The sequence below is a fragment of the Equus quagga genome, chromosome 5 (genome assembly GCF_021613505.1).
Source record: "Equus quagga isolate Etosha38 chromosome 5, UCLA_HA_Equagga_1.0, whole genome shotgun sequence".
Taxonomy (NCBI): domain Eukaryota; kingdom Metazoa; phylum Chordata; class Mammalia; order Perissodactyla; family Equidae; genus Equus; species Equus quagga.
This window is the reverse complement of record NC_060271.1, coordinates 109,056,741-109,076,725: the sequence shown is the minus strand read 5'-3', so window position 1 is coordinate 109,076,725 and position 19,985 is coordinate 109,056,741. Positions and strand designations below refer to the sequence as shown.

At 41.8% G+C, this 19,985-nt stretch overlaps 1 protein-coding gene across 2 annotated transcripts in view; it reads left to right on the top strand.

The window, feature by feature from the left end:
• Window positions 1-19,985, top strand: part of VIT (vitrin) — a 104,610-nt gene that overhangs the window by 16,234 nt on the left and 68,391 nt on the right. For both annotated transcript variants that reach the window (XM_046662746.1, XM_046662745.1), the window contains exons 2-3: window positions 6,788-6,857; window positions 15,042-15,107. In XM_046662746.1, coding sequence (XP_046518702.1) covers window positions 6,806-6,857; window positions 15,042-15,107 — 118 coding nt within the window. In that variant the 5' untranslated portion in view covers window positions 6,788-6,805. The remainder of the gene's footprint in view (window positions 1-6,787; window positions 6,858-15,041; window positions 15,108-19,985) is intronic.

The following is a 19,985-nucleotide window of genomic DNA, read 5'->3' as shown; positions in this document are numbered from 1 at the left end:
TGATATGATCTCATATGTAGAAAATCCTAAAGAGTCCACAAAAAAAGTTGTTAGAACTAATAAATGAATTCAGCAAAGTAGCCGGACACAAAGTCTACACACAAAATCAATTGCATTTTTATACACTAACAACGAACAATCTGAAAATGAAATTAAGAAAAAAATTCCATTTACAATAGTATCAAAAAGAATAAAATACTTAGAAATTAACTTAACGAAAGAGCTGAAAGACCTATACAATTAAAACTACAAAACTTTGCTGAAAGAAACTAAAGAAGGCATAAATAAATGGAAACATATCCCATGTTCATGGATTGGAAGACAATATTGTTAAGATAGTAATACTTAGGGGCCAGCTCCGTGGCCAAATGGTTAAGTTCGCGGGCTCCGCTGTGGCGGCCCAGGGTTCAGATCCTGGGCGTGGACATGGCACCGCTCATCAGGCCACGTTGAGGCGGCGTCCCACATCCCACAACTAGAAAGACCTGCAACTAAGATATACAGCTGTGTATTGGGGGGTTTGGGAAATAAAGCAGAAAAAAAAAAAAAAAGATTGGCAACAGTTGTTAGCCCAGGTGCCAATCCTTAAAAAAAAAAAAATGGAAGATTGGCAAAGGTTGTTAGCCTAGGTGCCAATCTTTAAAAAAAAAAAAAAGATAGTGATACTACCCAAAGCAATCTACAGATTCAATGCAGTGCCTATCAAAATCCCAATGACATTTTTTTCAGAAATAGAAAAACCCATGAAAAATTTCTTATGGAATCTCAAGGGACCCCGAACAGCCAAACAATCTTAAAAAGGAAGAACAAAGCGGGAGGACTCACAGTCCTGATCTCAAAGCCTGCTACAAAGCTACCACAATCAAAACAGCGTGGTACCAGAAGAGAGACAGACACATAGACCAGCGGAACAGAATAGAGAGCCCAGAAATAAACCCTCACATAGACAGTCAAGTGACTTTTGACAAGGATGCCAAGACCATTCAATGGGGAAAGGATACTTTCTTCAACAAATGATGCTAGGAAGAATGGATATCCAGATACAAAAAAAAATGAAGTTGAATCCTTACCTAACACCATCTACAAAAATTAACTCAAACAGGTCAAAGACCTAACTGTAAGACCAAAACTATAAAATCCTCAGAAGAAAACATACTATAAAAGCTTCACGATAGGGGCCGGCCTGGTGGTGCAGCAGTTAAGTTCGCATGTTACGCTTCCCAGCAGCCAGGGATTTGCCGGCAAAAACCATGCTGTGGTAGGCATCCCGCGTATAAAGTAGAGGAAGATGGGCATGGATGTTAGCTCAGGGCCAGACTTCCTCAGGAAAAAGAGAAGGAATGGCAGTAGTTAGCTCAGGGCTAATCTTCTTCTTCTTCAAAAAAGGCTTCACGACATTGGATTTGGCAATGATTTCTTGGATATGACACCCAAAGGCACAGAAAACAAAAGAAAAAATACACAAATTAAACTTCATGAAAATTATAAAATTTTGTGCTTCAAAAGACACTATCAGCAGTGTAAAAAGGCAACTGATAGAATAGGAGAAATATGTGCAAATCATATACCTGATAAGGGATGAATAACCAGAATGTACAGATAACTTCCAAAATTCAACAACAACAACAAAACAACTTGATTAAAACCAGGCAAAGGACTTAGCTATTTCTCCAAAGAAGATGTACAATAGCCAAAAAGCACATGAAAAGATGCTCAACATCACTAATCATTAGCGAAATGCAAACCAAAACTACGATGAGATGTCACCTCACATTCGTTAGGATGACTACTTTCAAAGGAAACAGAAAATACAAGTGATGGCATGGTTGTGGAGACATTGGAACCCTTGTTCACTGTTGACGGGAATGTAGAATGGTACAGCTGTTCTGGAAAACGTTATGGAGCTTCCTCAAAAAATTAAAAATAGAACTACCATATGATGCAGCAATTCCACTTCTGGGTATATACACAAAAGAATTGAAAGCAGTATCTCAAAGAGTATAAATATACACCTATGTCATAGCAGCTCTATTCACAATAACTAAAACATGGAAGCAACCCAGTGTCCATCAACAGAAGAATGGATAAGCAAAATGTGGTGTATATACACAATGGAACATTATTCAGCCTTAAAAAGGAAAGAAAGTCTGAAACATGCTACAACATGGATGAACCTTGAGAACATTATGCTATTTGAAATAAGCCAGTCACAAAAAGGCAAATACCGTATGGTTCTACTTATATGAGGTGCTTAGAATAGTCAAAGCAGACAGAAAGCAGAATGGTGATTGCCAGGGGCTGGGGGAGGGGAAAATGGGGAGTTATAGTTTAATGAGCTTAGAGTTTCAGTTTTACAAGACGGAAAGAGTTCTGGAGGCGGATGGTGGTGATGAAAGCACATTAGGAATGTATTTAATACCGTTAAACTGTACACTTAAAAGTGGTTAAGACAGTAAATTTTATGTTTGTGTATTTTACCACAGTAAAAAAAATTAGAGGAAAAAAGTGAAGAACTGTATAAATATAAGGTGATATTGTTATATTGTTATTTACTATCAACCTGCTCTTTTCTAAGTCACAGCAACAAGAGATTTAACTACATTGGCTAGCTACTCGACTCACATTAATGTGTATTTTTATTTCAAAATCAGGCTTCATTTGCCTCACCAGGACTTCATATTCAGGATTCTTTATATTACATTTCACAGCACAATCCATAAATTTATGAATCAGTAACACATTCGTTTGGAAACCCTTGTTGTTCCACTTTTGTTAGAACCCTGGTGAGCACATGAGGAATTAGGCTCCAACATTGCTGTGCGTCCCACAGCTCCATGACATCGGACTGCCTGCAGAAACTGCTTAAAGGTGCTGCTGGCCATCCTGATCCCCAGCCTCTGGAATGGTGGAGTTAGGGTTTGAATTTTTTTCCCTACATTTCAAAAGGCGCATTTACATTTTAAGTGTATGAATAAATGGACCAAGCAACGAAAGAAATTGAAGTGGTAAGAAAGAAGCCTCGAAACATTCTGAGTCCAAGAGACCGGAGAGATTCTGGTCGGATTCCATCACTGATGAGTCAGCCCTTGGGTGATAGCTCCTGGGGAGTTAGCGTGCTTCCTGGAATCCTGTTGTTTTTTACCCATCCATCCCAACTTGTAAAGGTCAGGTCCCTTGTGTCTTCTAAAGTTGTGGGACAGATCTGAGAGCGCTTCTCTCGGCTCTCCATCTTCCTTTTTGATTTGTTTGTTGAGTATCAAAAATACTTATTAAGATATAATTCACATAACATAAAATACACCTTTGAAAGTGTACCATTCAGTAGTTTTTAGTGTATTCACAGGACTGTCTTCCCTTTGTTTTGTTTCCTTTTTTTATTTCTTAGAGAAAGGAGAGAGCCCTAATTACTCACTCATTGATTCAACGTATATTTATGGAGCACATTAAAAAATCAGATGAAAATCCCTACCCTCATGGAGCTTGCATTCTAGTGGAGAACACAAACAATAAACAAGCAAAATAAGCAACATATAGCGTATGTCAGAGGTGATAAGTGGCATGGAAAAGAAGACAGTAGGCAAAGGATAGGGTGTACCAGGGGGTCGTGGGTGGGAGAGGGATTACAATTTTAAATTGGGTGATAACAGTTTAAGCAAAGGTAACATTTGCTTAAAGGTAACGTTTAAGCAAATACTTGAAAGGAATGAGTAAGCAAATCATGTGCTTATCCAGGAGAAGGGCATCCAGGTAGAGGAAACAGCAGGTGCAGAGACCTTGCAGGCGAGAGGTGTGTTCTAGAAACAGCCGGGAGGCTGGTATGCCTGGAGCTTAATAAATGAGGGAGAAAATAGTGGGAAACAAGGTCAGAGGGGCCAATGGTGGCCAAAGCACGTAGGGTCCTGAGCTGCTTGTCAAGACTTTTGGCTTTTATTCTGAGTAAAGCAGGGAGCCACGGTAGAGTTTTGATTTGAGGAGTGCCATGAATTGACTTACTTTGAACTGGATCGTGCTGGTTGCTGTGTGGACTGGAGCATGCAGGTGAAGAGGGAAACAGCCTAGTTAGGAGGCCAATTGCAATAACCCAGGTGAGAGTAGGCATGGCCTGGACCAGGTGGCAATGGTAAAGATGATGAGAAATGACCAGATTCTGGATATATTATGAATGTAGAACCCACAGGCATGGCTGATGGAAAAGGTGTGTGGTGTGAGAGAAAGAGAAGTCAAGACAACTCAGAAACGAAATCTGCAGTACCAATGGTAACAGCCAATGGTAGAGCTGGTTGGGCAGGTCCAGCAGGGCAGCTTGACATACTGTATTTATCTCATAGGAAAGTTAAATTTTTAGGCCTGAAACATGTAGGTTGTTCTGGAGCTTTCCAAATTAGTAAAAGACAATAAAATTTACTTATTATCACACTATTTACAAAATATGACCCAACTATTTAAGCATCAAATTGCCAAACAGATTGTATGCATGATTTTATTTCTATTTTGAGGCTAAAAACAATTATTTGCCTATTACTTAACCAGTGGTCCACTTCCTTAATTGGAAAATTTAACACGTTGCAGTCGTTTCTAGAAATTAGAAAAGTGATCAGTTCTGTCTGGGATTACTCTTGCTGCCTAATTTCATTGTTTGTAGTAAAATCTTTCATATACTAGTTTTATTTAACTGTATCAGGTACTTTTATTACCCCTCGACCATGACCTAACAATCCCTTTTTGTTAATAAAGTCTGCATAGCACTGCATGTAAATATTGGATATACGCTTGCACTGGACCTAACTAGTACCAGATTGTGTTGATCTCTTTCCAAATCTCCATTCAGTGACGTCACTGTGGTGGCTTCAAAATCAGCCATGATAGGAGGATTTATATCACAGAAATTGATAAATGCTACAAATCATGGCTTTTTTTTTTTTTTTTTCAGAGCAGGCTTATCAGCACACCACTGGGCATAGCAGAGTGTGGGTTTGGGAATGTTAGCTTTAGGCCACACGGCAGTGGCACTGAGGGGAAGGGATGTGGTGGGAGCCATCTGCCCAGAGGGGAGGTGTGCTTTATCATTGACATTGCTTAGAATTGCCGGCTTAAAAGGATAATGAAAAGCAGACCTACTTTGAGTCTTGAAATCCTCTAGGACAGTGTTCCTCCTTATCGCCTGTGCTCAGGGCAGCTCCTCCCCATCTACTCCCGCCTCTGCTCTAATCCTACCCACTCCTGGTCGCCATGGCTATGACATTTAACCTCTTTAAGCCTTAGTTTCCTCGTCTGTTCAACAGGGATCATAATTCCCAGCTCACTGGCTTATTGTGGGGATTCAAGGCAATCTATGCTCAATTAATGGTAGCAGGAGCAATATCTTTGAGAGTTTCCTCATAGCCTTAAGAGAAGGGGGGAAACCCCTTATAGATCAAGAGCATCTTCCTATCCATTGTGCTTTCCAACCTCCAAGCTTCTGTTGATGCTGTTCCCCCCACTTGGAATCCTTCTTCCACGTGTTCAAACAATGTTCATCTTCCAAAGGTGACCCAATTACCACCACCTCTATGAGGCTTTCCCACAGCTGACATAATCTCTCCTTCCTCTAAAATTCCCTGGCTTTTTGGGGAATCTCTGGCACTACCCCAGACCTACTGGATTAGAATCTGCAGTTTAACATGATCCCCAAGTGATTTGTAGGCACATTAAAATTTAGGAAGGCTGCTCTAAATTGCTGGTTCTCAAACTTGGCTCCACATTGGAATTACCTGGGGAGATTTGAAAAAGCTTAATGCCTAGACCCCATCCCAAGAGATTCTGATTCAACAGGTCTGAGTGCAGCCTGGGCATCAAGGTCTTTTAAAACTCCCACATGAATTTGCAACAACATGGATGGACCTGGAGGGTATTATGCTAAGCGAAATAAGCCAGACTGAGAAAGACAAACACAGTATGATTTCCCTCCCATGTGGAAGATAAACTAACACATGGACAAAGAGAACAGCTCAGTGGTTCCCCGGGGAAGGGGGCTGGGGTGGGCGCAGGGGATGAAGGGGAGCACTTATGTGGTGACGGACAAGAAATCATGTACCACTAAAATTTCACAATGATATAAACTATTATGAACTCAATAAAAATAAATCAAATGTTTTAAATTAAAATATTTTAAAAATTTTAAAAAAAATCCCAGATGATACTAGTATGCAACAAAGTTTGAGAACCACTGCCCTATAAACACCCCCTTAAACTCCCTATATGGCCTGAGCACTCTCCAATGTTATGGTTATTTGTGTCCGTGTATGTTTTCCCACTTCTATTAAACTACGTCTTTTAAGAGCAAGAATTGTTTTTCACTTCAATTTTTATCACCTCCTACCTAACAATCTGTGCTCATATAATGGGAGTTTAATATATATTTATTGGATGAACGATGAATGAATCGTTTATTTGCAATCCAAAAATGTTCTCTAAATACCAGAAGTGTGGCTTTTGTCCTATTCTGAAGACCGGTAGAGCATATTCTTGAAATTGTGGAGTTATCTCCTCTTCAGTTCTAAGTAAAGACCAAGTGTCTGAAGAGTAGGAGGCTGGTGGCTAGAATGTGTTTTCTGACTGAGAATAGATCTCTGGGTACCATCGCGGCTGGCCACTGCTATCTCTGTGAGCGGTTGACGGAAAGCCACAGCTTGGAATCCTAAGATTCCAGAGGGCAGTGCAAAATGAAGCAGCCCCTCCCCACACTCCTTCCGTCCAATTCAGAACTCTTGGCTGAGGGATGATGATGTTATTGTTTCTTCCTCTCCAGGGTGCCATTTCGATATTTATGGAGATTGTTGTCCTCACTATGAAGGCATCTGTTATTGAAATGTTCCTTGGTAAGTACTTTTATATGTGTATCTGGATACACTTTTAACATTCTCCCAAGGTCCAAAGAATCTTGCCAAGAAAAGGTTTAAACCAAGACAGAGCAAACAAACAGTTCAGTGTATCTTTTTACGATAAACACTTTGGAGAGAAATTTAAGTGAGAATGTTAAGTGTAGATCAAATTCAGGATGTATGTGCATATATATTTTTATATAAGGCAAATATATGTATTACATATGTGTGTCTCTACATATGACATTATACACACATAATACACACATAGTGTGTGTAGTCTTCAACAACCAGCAAATATTGCATATCGAGCATATTTCAAATTCTGAATTTAGGGATCTCCTTGTTTCTTAACTTCTCAAAAACAATTCTTATCAGTGACATAGCCTTACTTGTACCATTGGCAACTCATACTTTTCAGAGATGAAATGCTTTAAACTTATCCATTATCACCAGAGAACGCAGTTTTGGACAGACCCAGAGAAAAGTGTTGATGGGTTTAGCACTAAGCCTGAGGGTAATCTTCTATTCATCTTAACCACGTTGAGCAGTGGCCTTGTCAGGTAAAGTGACCCCATGGGTCACTGTGAAACTGTTGCCAGGGAAGGGTGCAAAGGCCTTTCAGACAGCCTGCATTCGTTTCTAGGGCTGCCCTAACAGAATATGGTCACATGCCGCATAACGATGTTTTGGACAACAGGCTGCACATACGATGCTGGTCCCGTAAGATTAGTACCATATAGTGTAGTAGGCACACATCTCTAGGTTTGTGTAAGTACATAATGATATTCGAACAGTGATAAAATCACCAAACAACACATTTCTCAGAATGTATCCCTATCATTAGGTGACGCATGACTGTACCGCAAACTGAGCAGCTTGGAACAACAGAATTTTATTCTTTCGCATTCTGGAGGTGAGAAGTCTAAAATCAAGGTGTCAGCAGGGTTGGTTCCTTCAGAGGGCTGTGAGGGTAAAGTCTGTTCCTTGGCTTTCTCCCAGCCTCTGGTGGTTTGCTGGCAATCTTTGGCATCACCTCAATCTCTGTCTCTGTCTGCACATGGTGTTCTTCCTGTATGTGTGTGTCTGTGTCCAAATTTCCCCTTTGGATAACACCAGCCATATTGGATAGGGGCCCGAGCTACTCCAGTATGACCTCATCTTAACTAATTACATCTGCAACCACCCTATTTCCAAATAAGGTCACATTCTGAGGTACTGGGGCCTACGACATCAACATATCAAATTGGGGGTACACAATTCAACCCATAATATGGTCAGAATGTTCAAGATCTATGCAGAGGGAGTCTACACAGCAAAACTGGGGACTAGAAGAGAAAGAAGTGACGCAGCTGGGAAGGTGAGGGGGCTCTCGGCATGGCGGAAGGCACCACCTTGCCCTTTTGAGAGGCTCTCTCCTGCCCATATTAACCTACAGGTTAGTAGGTTTCTTACACAGGGAGGGGTGAGGGTGGGGCAGGGGGTTAGGAATAGGAAGAATTTAGCTACTGTAAAACAAACACGCAAACCAACAAACCCTGAGGCCATTTCCCACTCTGCCATGTCGCCAGCATCACAGAACCAAGAAGGGAGACTTGCCTATCCTCTGAGCCTGGCTTTCTGCAACTCATTGAGAAAGCAAGAAATCAAAGTAGAAAAAGGAGACTCCTATCACAAATTCCCCTCTCCAGTCCTCACAGGTCCACCCCCAGCATCTCATTCGTCCACTTGTCTCTATCCTAGGGCCGTTCCTGTAAGTCCCTGTCACCGTCTTCGGTACTGTGACAGCCTCTCTGCCCCAAATCCTTACCCCTCCAACTCGTCTCCACCGTACCCTGATTAATCTCCCCAAAACCCACATCTGATCAATAGTGTCTTCGTTTAAATTCCTAGGTGTTTTCCCCTAGTCCTCATGGTGGAGCCCACGTCTCTTAAAGAGCCATCCTTGCTGGCGAGGCCTTCCTGATGCAGCTCTTGCTGTCCTCTGCTGCTCTCCTCTCTACCCTAGCGCCCACCTTGGCTTCCAGGGACCTGGGATCTCATTCTCCTGAGGATGGAGTCACTTCTCACCTCCAGGCCTTCCACCATGCTGTTCCCTTTCCTGGAATGTTCTTCCTCACTCCCACACTCCCACAAACCCTATTGGTCCTCAGCAAGCTTCCCCCCTCCCCCCGTTTATCAGGCCATCTTCCTATGTGTTTCCTTACGTCCTGTATTGATTCTTATCATAGCTGCACGGCATTCACCTCATCATTAGTCTGGCTCCCCCAAAACTGTAAACTCATGAGGGCAGGAGCCATGTCTTGTCCATCGTTGCATTTCGAGTGCTCAGCACATCTCATAGGTGCTCAAGCAATATTGCCAAGTAAGTTATTCTCCTTAGAGATGCTGGATTTTTAAAGTATCAGAGTCCAATTCTGCACCCACTTCTGACATGTAGGGTTTTTTCCACCCCAAGCTATTCCCCGACACAAGCTGGATGTCCCACAATTCAGCTCAATTCTGACACTATCTACCTGGACATAGCCTCAGGTTCCACAGGTTAAGGGCTCAGTCCCACAAGACTGCCCTCCCCTAGTTCAGATGCCGACCGAAAATTCAGATTGTCACCTGTGCTTCTGACCTACTGGCTGTAAATCAGAGGTCCCCACGATCCCCTCTTTGGGTTTGATTAATTTGCTACAGTGGCTTACAGAAAGAACTGAGGAAGCCAGTTTACTCACTAGATTACCAGAATATTACGAAGAATATTAAAGGATATGAGTCAACATCCAGATGAACAGATACATAGGGTGAGGTCCCAAACAAAGGAGCTTCTGTCCCTGTGGAGTTTGGGGACCAGCATGGTGGTACACCAACATGGAAACTCTCTGGACCCCATCCTTCTGGGTTTTTACGCAGGCTCCATTACATAGGCATGATTGATTAAATCATTGGCTTTTGGTGATTGATTCAACCTCCAGCCCCTCTCCTATCCCGGGAAATCGGGGGTGGGACTGAAAGTTCCAAAACTCCGTTTGTGGTTTGTTCCCCTGGCAACCAGCTGCCTCATTTTTAGAGGGTTCCCAAAAGTCACCTCATTAACATAAACTCAGTTGTGACTTAGAGGAGCTTGTTATGAATAACGAGACACCCATTTCACCTTTATGGCTCTTTAGTGATTTCAGGAACTGAGGACTAGAAACCAGATAGTATAACAAAAGATGCTCCCATTGGTCTTATAGCTCAGGAAATTCCAAAGGTTTTGGTAGCTGTGAGCCAGGAACTGTAGCCAAAAGACCAAAATACATATTTATTATAAATCACAATATCATACAGAGCCATCCAATGACCCCCCAAAAGCCTTCTAGATTAATGTCAATTAAGTGTTTGATTAACGTCTATCAGAGCCAGCATGTGTGTTTTAGACATGTTTAAATGCTTGCTATGGCAGACTTTTTTGCTGCCCATTGTCAGTGGACCCCCACAACTGCACTTGCGGGGAGCAAGTGGCATAAAGAAGCTAAGGCAGCACCCAGCAGACTTGCAGTCTGGGCCCAACTTCAGCCCCCAAAGGACCACAGTTTTAGCCAAGGTGTTAACCTTGACCTTGGTTTCTTTTCCATAAAATAAATGTATGCCCTCCAAAGTTCCTCTCAACTTTAATATTCTATAATTTGAAGCATAATTTTATGATTTATGTGACTGTAGAAAATAAGTTGTCCTGTCTTTGCTATGAAGCTCTGATTTTCTTGATGCTAAATGTTTCATTGAGTGCATAATCCCAAATTAAAGCACGTGGGAAATCTGAACATCTTTAAGATGATCTGTTTATAAGTCATCTTTCAGGAAGGCATTGTAGACATGTTAAAGAGAACCAAGGTGGACAGTATTTAAAGCTTTAAAAACAGATTTTAATCAGGAACTACTACAATAGGAGAAAGGAGACCTCCATACAGAACTGGGCTCAATTCTGAATACAACAGGGAGAGCGGAGATTTCCATCCAAGAAGCAGGCTGCAGGGGTCAGAGGATGGAAATTACTAAGAGGAGACACCAAGGGTAGGGGGGTTCTTGCTAAATCGAACTGACAGGATCCTTGCTAAAGGCAGACCATGGTGGGCAGATACCAAGGATGGAGGATTCTCTCTAAACATTATTCTTGCTAAAGCTGGGCGATGCAGGCCCACCAAGAACGGACCCTGACACCCAAGGTCAAAGCCTAGTTGTGAAGAGGGCTTAGAGGAGCCTGACTAAAGTTTGGTCAAGGAGAGAGTCCTTGACAACATGGCCTGTGGTAGTATCTTGAGGGGCTGTGAAAGGATCTAACAAGAAGTTTGTGGGCTAGAATGAGTCACTTCTATAAAAGTTCTGGGCACATAGGAAGCATTCAGTAAGTGCTTACTGATTGGATCTTCAATTAGATGTTCTGGCACTTCATGTCTTCTTGAAAGTAGATGGATTTGATTATAATTCATCACTGAGAGGAAAACTGGAACACAAGCACAATGGAACACAAGCCAACGATTTTAGAAAGCACTTTTCATTATTAAAAGTCTATATGATTTCAACATGACCAAATTAAAAAACAACTATGTTGCCTTTTTCTAATTAGAAAAGAAACATATTCTATGTAAAATATGCAGTATATATAAGGAATATACTACAAAGTGAGAAAATACAGAAAATATAGGATAGGAATTATAATTCCACCATTATTAACATTTTGGTATGTTTGTTCCAGTTATTTCTCTCTGCAGATATTCAAATGTTGTCAGAATGATTCTTAAGGTTAGAGCCGAGCACTGCCCGGGTTACTTAATATTCTTCTACATGTCATTTGTAATAAATGTTTAGGATTCTCCTATTGTTGGGACATTTCCAACACTTCATTATTTCCAGATTGTCATTAGAAATGCTGCTGTAATGAACGCTATTTATATAAATCTTTGTCTATATCTCTGGTCATAACTTGGGATATATTCCTAGGGGTGCATTTTCCAGGATAAAGCCAAATGGCTTTCCAGAATGACTCCACCTGCTTGGACCTTCCCAACAGTGTCCTGGAATGCCCTGATCCCAAATCCAGGCCAGGATTAAGGATAACCTTGTGTTCAATATTTACTGACATGATATGGGAAAATATCCCATCGTTTTGCTTTAGCTTGCATTCTTTATCCTCAATGAGATTTACATTGTTTCAAGCTACTTTATTTGTATTTTCTCTATCTATAAATTATCTGGATGATAATTTATTTAAATTGAATTTTAAAACAATTACACTTCAGCTATCTTAGCTGTACTGATCACCACACTAAAGAAGAGAGAAATAGGGGGAAATCTTTTATTTGAAAAAGTAATTACAATATATAATTTGTTTTGAAATTTTAAGCACTGATCTCGAAAGATGAGAACTATTCGTGTTATTCAAAACTAAAACATTGAATGTTTAAAAATTGAGAAGCATTACTGCAGAGTTGGTAAATCATGGCTGCCTCAGAAGTTAGGATTCTAGACTTAATTTCTACTACAAGCCTTCTAGACACTTAATGGTGTCGGTAGCCAGATAACTAACTACTTCCGCAGAAGGGACTGGCTTGCAGACCTGTGTTCTTCTTTATACTTTGAAGTGAGCATCAGCCAGCCAGCTTGGTGCTCTGCCCAGCTTCCTAAGAAAAGGAACACAAGACTGATTTTTCTCTCACCCAGTTAACGGCAATTCACCGTTTCCAAAGTAGGAAGAGAGGTCTTGCTGATGAGGAATGAAGACTTGCTCCAGGGCACAAGCACGTTTCCAAGCCTAATTGACCAGCCCTCCCTCAAGGAGTGGTTTCTGGGGAACTCTAATTAATAAGCATCTAAGCTGAGGGGAGGGCTTCTGTGCGCCATTGAAAATAATGACTTTATTAACTACTACCGTAAAACTGAGTCCAGCTATGCATGTTTTCAGCCTGAAGTGTCTTGGGCGAGCAAATGCGGTGATGGGGTGGTCCTACTGAAATATTTATAGTTCTAATGATACTGAGACTTATAAACCACTTGCCACAGGCACACAGGCCCAGAAGGACAGCATTTGGGGTTCTACAAGAATTGATACCCAAATTTATTGCTGTTTCACTAACTCAACTTAATTTGCATATTTTTTCTAGATATTTATTTAGTACTTGTTTTAAAACATATTCTAGGATTCTAGTTATTTATTTTTGTATAAAATGAAGATGTGGTCTTTGCAGAATCAAATGACACAGAGACTACTATAAAAATTAGACCTCCAGGACGCTCACACCCACCCAAACCCCAGAAGTAAATAACACCTAAAAATGTCTGCCTTCATGCTACTTGGCCCGACTTTTGGTTCTCACTCAGTTCTCTTTCACGTTTCTGTTCTCGCGGGACATGGTATGTCAACTGTCCAGGCCTCAACTAACGCTAGTGGTCAAAACTGGGGACGATTTGCCAGCTGCATCGCTGGCACACATAGCTAGATAATCAAAAGATAAATGAAAAGTTTTCTTAACAGACACTTGGTGACGTCGCCACTTTTTCCTTCAAAGGTAGTTGCCAATTTGAGAATTCCTAAGAACATTTATGCCTAAATTGAGCATCCTTGTTCTGTTAAAAAAAAGCGAAAAACAAATGCATAAACTAGGAAGTAAAATGCCTATTTTGATTACTCTGTTGCCTCAAGTTCACCTCCAAATCCCAACCCCATCCAGAAAGTGGGTTTCTCAAAAAAGTAGTTAAAATAGAGGTAAAGTAAAGCAGTACCATCTTTGGGTGGGTGAGGGGGAAGGAGGCCTGGAGAGGGATGAAGGAAGAAGAAGAGAGAATGGACCAGCCCTTTGAAAGGAAAACCATCGCTCTTCCGCCTACAGGTAGAATTGCTAGAGGAACAGAGAAGTGAGCATTTTCAGACATTGCTAATAAAAAAAAATTGCTATGAGAAATTTTCACAGCATATATCAAAATTTTAAATGGGCATACCTCTCAGACAAGAGACCCTATTTTCCTATTTGGAAATTTGTTTTAAGAAAGTAATGGGTAGGTGCAAAGATGAAGCTTTTTATATGAAATTGGGAATTGGCTAAATTATGGCATATCCATACACAGCAATACTTTGTAGGCAGTTGAGTTATTGTGAGAGGAATACTTAATGACAAGAAAAAATGTTTGTGTATATCCTTGAGTAGAAATAAGTTATAAAACATTGTAAACAGTATGAGCATGGTCAAATGTTTGATTAAAAGTACCCATATGAATACGTATATACGCATAGAAAAAGACTGAAATATTATATTTTTGTGTTCATCCTTCTTTTCTGTGCTGTTTTTTGTGTTTTTCACATTTTTCTACAAGGAAAATGTATTATTTTGGTAATAAGAAAAAAATCGGTCAGCGTTATTTTTTAAAAACACACGGCTCAAACCGGTAATGTGACTTTAAATGATAAAGGATGAAGAGTCCCCCTTCTTCTCTTATTGCTATACTCCCTGAAGGAGAGTGGGATCCGGATGCTATTTGAGGTTCTGCTCCTGTTTCTGAGGAGCTTGACGACCTGCAGTTGGTCTTTGTGGGGCACAGACCTGGCGCTGCTGAAGTGGACACCAGGGGACACTCAGGTCACACCACACATCTTGTGACAAGTCTCTCTCTTCTCTGCAGTCCCCTTTCTCCTTGTCTTCCTTTCCCAGACAGCCCTCTTCTGAGGCTTTTTACATATCCGCTCCATTCAGCCCTCCCTCTGTCTCACACACACGCACACACACGTGCACGCAGTTCTCTGGCCATTTGGAAATGGGCCATTTGGAAACAGTGTGGAACAGAGGAAAGAGCACAAGAAGGGGTTGGGTGCTCATCCTACCCTTATCATTTGTTCCTGGGAGCAAGCAAATCAGTGGACTTCTCCAGGCCCACATTCCCTCCTTTGGAAAATGGAGATGGTAGGGTTGGTGTGGTGAAATTTAAAGATGGTGAAACAAAGCACAGGTACCCAAGAGGTATTTTTGAAAGGCACTTTCCGCAGAAGCCAAGAAAAGGACACAAACTATACATCTTATTTCCCCAACCTTAATTTCAGGGAAAATTAGTTTCACCAACGAGAATCCTTTAAAGTGTGATTGAGGTAAATATAAGGGTTCAAAGAGAGACAGTGTTTAGGTGAAATAATATTGACTATTTTTTTTTTGTATTTTCTTCATGTAGTTTTGCTGGTGACTGGAATACATTCAAATAAAGAAACGACAAAGAAGGTTAAAAGGCCTAAGTTCAGTAAGTAAAATTACAATTCCTCACTGATATAAGACTTGTGTCTCTAGTCTGAAAGACTGCTACACATGTAGATAATTTGGGTAATTTTCTTGTTTTTGTTTTTTGGGTCTTATCTCAATTACTTGGCACTCAGACTAATTAGCAATGATTCTTATTTATCACCTACCTCATTCCAAAAAGCATTTGAGATGGGAATCCTGATTTTAGGGTGAAAGATAAGTAGTTCCACTACAGTAGAAAAATTCAAGATGCACGTACAAAGACCAGATGACACGATGTCTCTATGGCTAAGCTGGAGCAGAGATTTTCCTGCCATTGAAATGCTGTCTCAATTCTCCATGCCGGGAAATTCAGTCCGGCTAATGCAAATATCTAGCAAACTTGCCCACTTTCCAGCGAGCACTGGGGTCAGAGGGCAAATCTCACAGAAAAGCCCATGAGGTTTCACACCAGATCAATGGAAAGAGGAAAAATAAATCTCATTTTTGGATGGTATATCAGTTAAGATTAGATGACAGAAAATCCAAAATAACAGTTGTATAAATAAGACTGAAGTTTTTTTCTTCTTCCTATAAACATAGTCAGTCTGGGCTTTTATAGAAGCTTCATGATCTTCAGGGACCCAGACTCCTCCTGTTTTGTCATTCTGCTTTTCTCAACATGGTTCCAACTCATTGTCCAAAATGGCTGTCCCAGCTCCATCCATCATGTCCACATTCCAGTCAGTAGGAAAGGACGAAGAGGGGCATATATATGCTCCCCTTAAAGATAAGTCCAGAAAATCAAATATAGTACTTCAACTTAAATACTGTTGGCCAGCATTAAGGGAGACTGGGAAATATCTTGATTTCAAGCATCCACATGCCTAGCTAAAAGTAAGCGGTTCTATTACTAGGAAAGAAGGGAGAATGGGGAGGGAAATAACTAGCAGAACAGGACATAGATGGAAAATCTCACACTCAGATTTTGCGAGCACATTCAGAGATCTGCATCTAAATTTGCAGACTTGATGGAGGCTTGAGCTAAGGTATTTATAAAGGACCATAAAAGGCAGGCTTTAGACACAGTCAATGTTCTGTGTTCTCCACAACTGAAACTTCTCTATAAGCATTAACTTTAGGTGCCTTGAAATCAGCAATATTAATCGTTTGAAATAAAAGAAAGAGATTTGCTTCACACACCATTCTTTGTTTCTTCTGCTTCTTTAAATCTTCCATGTGGGATTTCCTGTTGAAATGAGACCAAAAGGGCAGCCATCCACAGCCTCCTAGGCTGAAATACTAAAAAGGCATCAGTTGTTTACTTATTCCTGTCAGGACCAAGAGCCCGGAGAGCCAGCCCAGGGGCAGATGTGTGTTCAAAACAATGATTGGGTTAATATGGAGACAAATACACACCCAAGTACGAATTCCTGTGGGCTGTTTCCTGTGTCTTCATTAACTCATACACAAAAATCATGAAAGGTTCCGTGATTACCATGACAACAGTTTTCAGTGACTATGAAAGTCTGTGCTAAATGACCCAAGGGCAAACCTCTTTGAGAGATCTCAGATGGATTGAATTTCTGATCTGCTAAATTCTAACCTTATTCTCAAAATCTCCCTAGAGAAGCAGCACATTTGAATCAATAAGTGCATGAGGACTTTTCTCTAATTAGAAACTCTGGCACAATCATTAAATAAGGGGGAAAAAGATACAATGAATGTAATGGGATATTCCCCAAGCACGGCCATATCTGATTCTTTACCTCAGGAGTATTTCCAAATTATAGTCTACAGCTTGAGCCAAAGCCATTTTCATTTTTTCTGTTCAACGTTGTCAATCTGCCACTGGGGTAGGTGACTGATGGCAAGGGAGGCACATCATTCATTCATTTGATGAGTATTTATTGGGTACTAGCCAAGCACCAAGTACTGTGTTAGACACCCAGATACGACAGCGATTAAGACTCAGTCTTGGCACTCAAAGCTCAAAATCTAGGGAGGAAGAAAGACAAGTCACCAGGCAATTATGATGTCAGTGCTAGGATTCGGGAGCTAAAGGTACTCTGAGAGTATGCAGTAGAAGCTGTGTATCTGGCAGGAATCCCTGGAGGAAGTGACATACCTTCACTGACATCTGAAGGCCAAATAGGGATTGGCCAGGTAAAGATTAGGAGAAAAGAGTGTGATAGCATGCCCGAGGCCTGAAGAGTAGAAAAAGCTAAAAAGTAGTTCAATGACTGAAATACAGAGTGGAAAGTGAATGTCGGGGGTAAGCAGGCATCAGAATGTGAAGAGCTCTGTTACCGGGTCCAGGAATCTCGACTTCATCACGAGGGCAATGAGGAGTGTCTCGGTGCAGGGTATTTTGGTTGCAATGAGCAGAAGTCCAAAGCTAATTTGCTAAAGCACAAAAGGGGATTTGGGGAGGCCATGAGGGAGCTTGCAGAACCCAAGGCAGGGAAGGCACCTGGAACTCGCCTGGACTGCAGCCCTGATGGAAAGGTCTCAAGAATTGGTGCCTCTGCTTCTCTCGGCATGTCTTCCTCACTGTCTCCCTCTCTCTCTATGCAGACCATCTCTCTCTGTCCTGATCCCAAATATAGGGGACAGAGAATCTAATTGCATCAGCCTAGGCTGGCAGAGTGGTTCTCAGAGAAGAGTCAAGTGGTTAGGGTTGCACTGAAGAAATCAAACAATCCTGCCAACAGAAAACCCCTTTGTGCCAACATATGGAGAGAGAAGAGAACGAACACATTTTATTAATGAGTAAGCATCACAGAGTTCCATGCATGTACAGGAAGGAGGAAAGTGTCTCCCAAGTCTGGAAAGAATTTCACACAGATTTATACAGAAAAGTGGAAAGCAGAACAAGGACAACTTCTCTTATTTCCTTGACAGATAAATGCACCCATCTTGTGATTGTCTCTTGTATACCTGGAGACCTCTGAGCTCCTTCTAGAGGTATTTACAGATCCATGGATCAGAAGACTAGAAACCTCACATTGTAAAATTGAAAGGTCAGCCTAATATGGGCCTATTATACTAAGGTCAAGGAGGCACTGTAAGAGGAGAAGGTGGGAAGGCAGTGGCCTCCGTCCTCTTTGCCAAACAAAGAGAACTTGATCATTTTACTCTTACAGTTGACACCTCAGAATATATCTTACAGAGAGCTACTGAAGGATTTGAAGCAGAAAAGTGAAATCATAAAAGCAGAGCTTTAAGCCAATCACTTTGGCTTCAGTGTGAGGATGGACCAGGTCAGTGGTTCTCAAAGTACCTTCCTGGACCAGCACCATCAGCATCACCAGGACCTTCTGTGCCACCCACCCCAGACCACCTCATCAGAAACTCTAGGGGTGGGGCCCGTGATCTGTGTTTTAACAAGACCTCCAGGTGATTCTGATGCCTGGTAAAATCTGAGAACTGGTGGACTACAGAGAGAACCAGGATCAGGGCTGCTTACAGACATGAACGTGAGCTCATGGTTCTCTTCAGTGCCCTCTGACCTCTCTTCTAGCCAGCCCTCAATTTTCACCAGTGTTTATTCAAGACTAAAAGTCTTCACCGCCCAGAGGACTGAAGGTAAAATAACAAAGAGTAGGTAATTTGAGAGTTTTAGTCGGTGGACACTTTACTGACCCCTGTTGCACATACGGCACTGCTCTTGACTCTTGGGGATCTAGTGCCCGAGACATGGTGCACAAGTTGGCAGCGCTGGATTTGAAACTCAGGTCCGTGGGAGGTTGAGCCCCAAATTCTTTCCCAATGCCTCCTCCCAAGCAAGCCAGGACTAAGGAATGAAGTCTCTGTTCCCTGGAGGCAGATAAGGGTGTTGGATGATCAAGGGCTTATAGGAAATCAAGTAGAAGAGATATGGGGAAAATAGGAAAAGGAGAAACCAGCATGAGTGCCATCCTTTGGCCTGGCCTGAGACCATACGCCACACCAGTGCATCTATTCTGTCTGTGCATAGGGTTACTGTTGCTTTAGGTAACTGTCGCTTTCTCTCCTCCCTACTGTCTCTTCTTTTTTATTTCCATTTCTTCTCATCTCCTTTTCCTTCTGTCCATTTCTTTGGTCTGCTCATGGCCCCAGTGGGCCTCACGGACATTGCTTGACTCCACTGGGGCCCTTTGGGCCAAGAAGGTAGTACATGTTGAAAATAATCCAGCATAGAGGTTTTACAAAAGGTAAAGCAAAGATGAAAAGAGAAATGGGACAATTTCTTACAGCTCTACTCCCCCGACCTATACATGACCATTCATTCCAAGCTAATATTGTGCTTTCACGTACACAATTGTATTGGATACGGTTTAACTTCACCACACTTGGCTTATCACATCACCTTATTTTCTAAATCAAATCAGTCTAACTCCAAACTTCCAATCACCAGGGGCTGAGAAATTCAAATTCCATCATCACAGAGGCTTCCTCTCTCCCTGCTCCAGCCCCCAGAAGCCTTGCACAATCTAGAACGTTAGGGGAGGTCCCCTGCACTGCTCAGTGTCCAAGCCCAAGCCATGTTATCTCTGAAAGTTGGGCGGTTCCATTGTTTCCTGAACGACAGGATCTTGTGAAGGTGGGAAAGCCCCATACCTAAGCATGGGGTGGCAGGGGTACCACACCAGGTAGTTCTCCGAGGTGATGCTCCTCCAAAGCAGCTGCTAGGGAATAGGGGTATTTCCCTTACTAGGACCTACCTCCCACTCCCGCCGTTCCAGGCTTGGAAGATCATTTCCTCTCCGTCACTCATTGGGCTGACAAAGCCCAATCCCTTAAAACAAGGGAGATTTGGAGAGAGCAATTCCCAGTGCCTCAAGGGAGAGCTGTCTTCACGGGACCCTGCCCTCCCTCCTGTAATCTTGAGCTACAGAGGTAGGAGAACGCGACAGCC